At 36.5% G+C, this 3,631-nt stretch overlaps 1 protein-coding gene across 1 annotated transcript; it reads left to right on the forward strand.

Moving 5' to 3' along the window:
- Positions 1-368: 368 nt before the first annotated feature.
- On the forward strand, positions 369-3,631 carry LOC104225380 (uncharacterized). The gene is made up of 5 exons (XM_009777157.2): positions 369-598; positions 899-946; positions 1,057-1,179; positions 2,346-2,589; positions 2,694-3,631. The coding sequence occupies exons 1-5, from the start codon at positions 549-551 to the stop codon at positions 3,507-3,509; spliced, it is 1,281 nt and encodes a 426-aa protein (XP_009775459.1). The 5' UTR covers positions 369-548; the 3' UTR covers positions 3,510-3,631.

Here is a 3,631-nt window from a genome sequence, read left to right on the forward strand (position 1 = left end):
ATTAATTTTAATAGACTAGTGACTAATATTGCTAAGCATTGAAAATACTGGATAAAAAGTAAATACCATTTTAAATAGTGGCTACTTCACACAGTGTAAATCTTAATTTGTCGAGCTCCTAATGCTACCTGGCACCGAGTGAAAAATCACAAAGGAAAAAAAAAAGAGGGCTTGGTAGAAAACTGACGGTGTATCTCAACTTGATACACCTTCCCTTATTGGATAATTTCTCTTCAGAGTTCCTTCTTTTTTTGTCAGAATTATTGTTTGCTTGCTATGAAATTAAGTTTCTTACCAAACAACCCCCACCAAAAAAACCCACCCCTTTTTCCTTATTGGATAATTGACGAACCATTGACTCTTAACCTGAAAGGCAGAAAGTCTATTCGTTTTCCTTTCCCACTGTAAACTAATTTGCCCTTTGCTTTTCAAGACCAATCAAATTTTAAGACATGCATGAATAATAAAAAATAAAAAAATAAAAGTTAAAATTTTGCATAACAAGGAAGCAAGAATTTGGAAACAGCACAGCAGTGAGTCATTAAACAATGGGTCTGATCAACTTTCTTCTGCTTTCAGCCAAAATTTTGCTCTCTTGGTAAGTATTTCCTTAGCTTCCATTTCTCTTCCAGTAACTAAGTCTTCCTATTTTTTAATCTTTTTCTTGACCAAAAAGACACAATCTTGATTGCTTTCTTTAAGATTTTGGAGTTAGTTAGTAGCTGTGGCACATTGTTCTCTTGTGGGGTTGTCAATTGTTTGTCCTATTTTTCAGGAACTTGTTACTATTTGTTAAGCCCTTTCTATATATACACGTGGAAAAAGTAAATAAGTTTAGCCTTTGAGTTTTGTTTAGATCAGCTGCTCTTGTCTTTAATTTTTTTTTTTTTTGCAACAGTTCTCTTTGGATAGTTTGCAGACCATCAGTGACATTGCTGTGTCCTCTGTAAGTTAATAAAGATTTACTTAATTTTCTATTATTTCTTTGAATTTTTGCTGGATATGTGAACTGGGATACTTAAGCTATTATATGTTGTGCTATTCTTGACAAAACAGATATGCATCTATTCGGGCGATAGAGAGTGATAAAGCATCCAGCTACCAAAAGTGTCTTCAATATTGGGTTTTATTTGGATTAACCACTGTATTGGAGTTGACTCTTGCAAAGCCTTTGACAGGGTAATCTTTCATTTGCTTTCATATACAGAAATGTTTTTAGACTTATTATATGCAAATTGCAAGCTATCCACCTTCGGACAGGGGCGAAGCTACATTGCTCTAAGGGTGGTCAATTGACTTCCTTTTGTCAAAAAATTAGACAGTAAATATTAGGTTTTAGAGGTATATAACATATAGTGAACACCCTTTGTCGGGAATTTTTTTTCACTTCTCAAGTTTGAATACCTTTGGGGAAATTTCTGGCTTCGCCACTGACTTCGGACGATGAATATTGGTGGTTAAATTATAGGAACATCTCGAATGCTTGATATTTTGAATGTAAGTCAGGTCAGGTTATGTGATTGCTATAACGATGAAACTGCATTCTTTGTTAATCTAGTGAGACATTAATTGCAAAAGAAATCTCATGCTTACTTAGTGAGTAAGAATCTAGTTCTACTTAGTCGTAACAAGCTGTGAAAGTGTGACAATATCAGCTTATGTGGGACATATATTTGTTTCTCGAGTTGTGCCGACCAGCTGTAACTGATAGCTGAAACTAAACGGCTCATTACAGATCAATACTATATAGGCATAAGAACTTCTAAAATGCAGCCAAGGCTGTGGCAAAGGCTCATTTCATAACTACCATTTTTGGATGGGTGAGAGAGCACTCAGCATCTGCAATAACAGCTGAGTAGTCACTAAACCTCAGATAATGTGTTAACCACTACAAGAATCCAACACATATCACATTTGTTTACAGGATAATATAAAGAGCTTAAATGCATCATCACTGTATTGGTTAATCTCTCCATTACCTGTTGGGTGGAGCCTCTAACAAAAGCCCTCGTTGAGGCGCTGATTTGAACTCCATTAGAAAGTAAAAAATGTATGATTGTTTTGCATGAAAATGAAAGAGAGATTGTTTTAGCTAGAGCTTCGCGGAATATCAAAGCTTTTGGTTCTCTTGACTGCTAACTTTTTCACTTAGAGATGACATCTTTTTTTGATGAGAAAATGTATGGATTTATGTTAGCAATCACAATCTCAGAACCTTATAATAAGTTGTAATTGAGCGCTTGACTGTTCTTGTCGTGCTGACTCTCACCAAGTGGTTTATTTAACCCGAAGGACATATTTCAACAATTTAATTGAGTCTAACCTCAATGTGTTGCTTTCTTCAGGTTTTCATTTTGGCTTTACGCAAAAGGATTAGCTTCCCTCTTGCTTGTAATGGCTCAGTTTAGTGTTGCTTCTTATGTGTATATGCACTTTGTTAAGCCATGTGTTTCCCCAAATCCACGCGTGGAAAAGGTCACGGAAGAGAACGATTGCATGCCCATGAAGATCAGTGATTATATTGATGCAGCACCGATACATGTTGAACAGGAGGAAAAGGACAACCTGCAAAGTTTGGTCATTTATGAGGTAATCATAGTTTTCCGCTGCAAACGCTTACTCATATGCTCTAAACAGTAACATGTTAATGTACCTTTTGGTTATTCTGTTGTTTATAATTAATTCTGTTTCAGGTTGAATCTTCTCCTACGAGTGATCGGCCAATTTATCCTAAGAAAGTTCAAATGGACTGGAGCTGCGCTCTCTGTCTGGTAAGCACTTTGAGTGAGAAATGTCTAAAGCAACACATCCAAGGTAGGAAGCACAAATTGAAGGAAGAAGAAGAAGAAATGAAACACGAAATGATAGCAAGTAAAAAAGCCAAATTTGCTTCAAAGTTAGAGGGAAATTATCTAACAGATTTACTTAAGAGTTTGAACCGGCTAAAATCTGAAAAGTTTGTGGAACTAAGAGGTTTTAATTTACCAATGAGAAGACCACTTAAGTGCTGCACTTGGAAAAAGCCCAAGTTTGGATGGATAAAGTTAAATACAGATGGATCTATAGACCGAAAAAATTCTGGTCTTGGTTGTTTGCTTCGCGATGATGAAGGTGTTCCTTTATGTGCTTGCATCTCTAAGGTTCCATGTGAAGATATCTTCTTGGTTGAGTTACTAGCTATTTGGAGAGGTCTTACACTTGCTGCGAGTATAGGGATCAAAATGATATGGGTAGAATCCGACTCAATGAGTGCAGTGAAAGCCATTAACAAAGAGCAGCCATTTAGTCAGAAGGCTAGTAGCTGTCTCATACACATTTGGAAAATCTTGAAGAAGTTTCAGAAGTACCAAGTTACTCATTCGTGGCGCGAAACAAACAGAGCAGCTGATTATTTATCAAAGATGGATATATCAGGAAGTGACATTGTTATATGGCCTGCAGATTTTCCTAGTTCTCTTTGCAAATTTATTGCAGAAGATGCTCAGGGAAGTTGGTACCTTAGACGGTAAGCCCATCAAACACGGCTGGAGCATCACCATATTTAGGACAAGATTTAGAATTACAGCGAAGGTGTTATATATATATCAGCTGTTGTTGCTATCAGAAGACTACCACCTGAAAAGTTGCAGGC

The sequence above is a fragment of the Nicotiana sylvestris genome, chromosome 4 (genome assembly GCF_000393655.2).
Source record: "Nicotiana sylvestris chromosome 4, ASM39365v2, whole genome shotgun sequence".
In the NCBI taxonomy this organism is placed as follows: Eukaryota; Viridiplantae; Streptophyta; class Magnoliopsida; order Solanales; family Solanaceae; genus Nicotiana; species Nicotiana sylvestris.

Coding starts and splice junctions, on each gene's coding strand:
- LOC104225380 (XM_009777157.2), top strand. CDS start 549: ATGGGTCTGATCAACTTTCTTCTGCTTTCAGCCAAAATTTTGCTCTCT. Junction 599..898: donor GCCAAAATTTTGCTCTCTTG/GTAAGTATTTCC, acceptor TTTTTGCAACAG/TTCTCTTTGGATAGTTTGCA. Junction 1,180..2,345: donor CTTGCAAAGCCTTTGACAGG/GTAATCTTTCAT, acceptor TGCTTTCTTCAG/GTTTTCATTTTGGCTTTACG.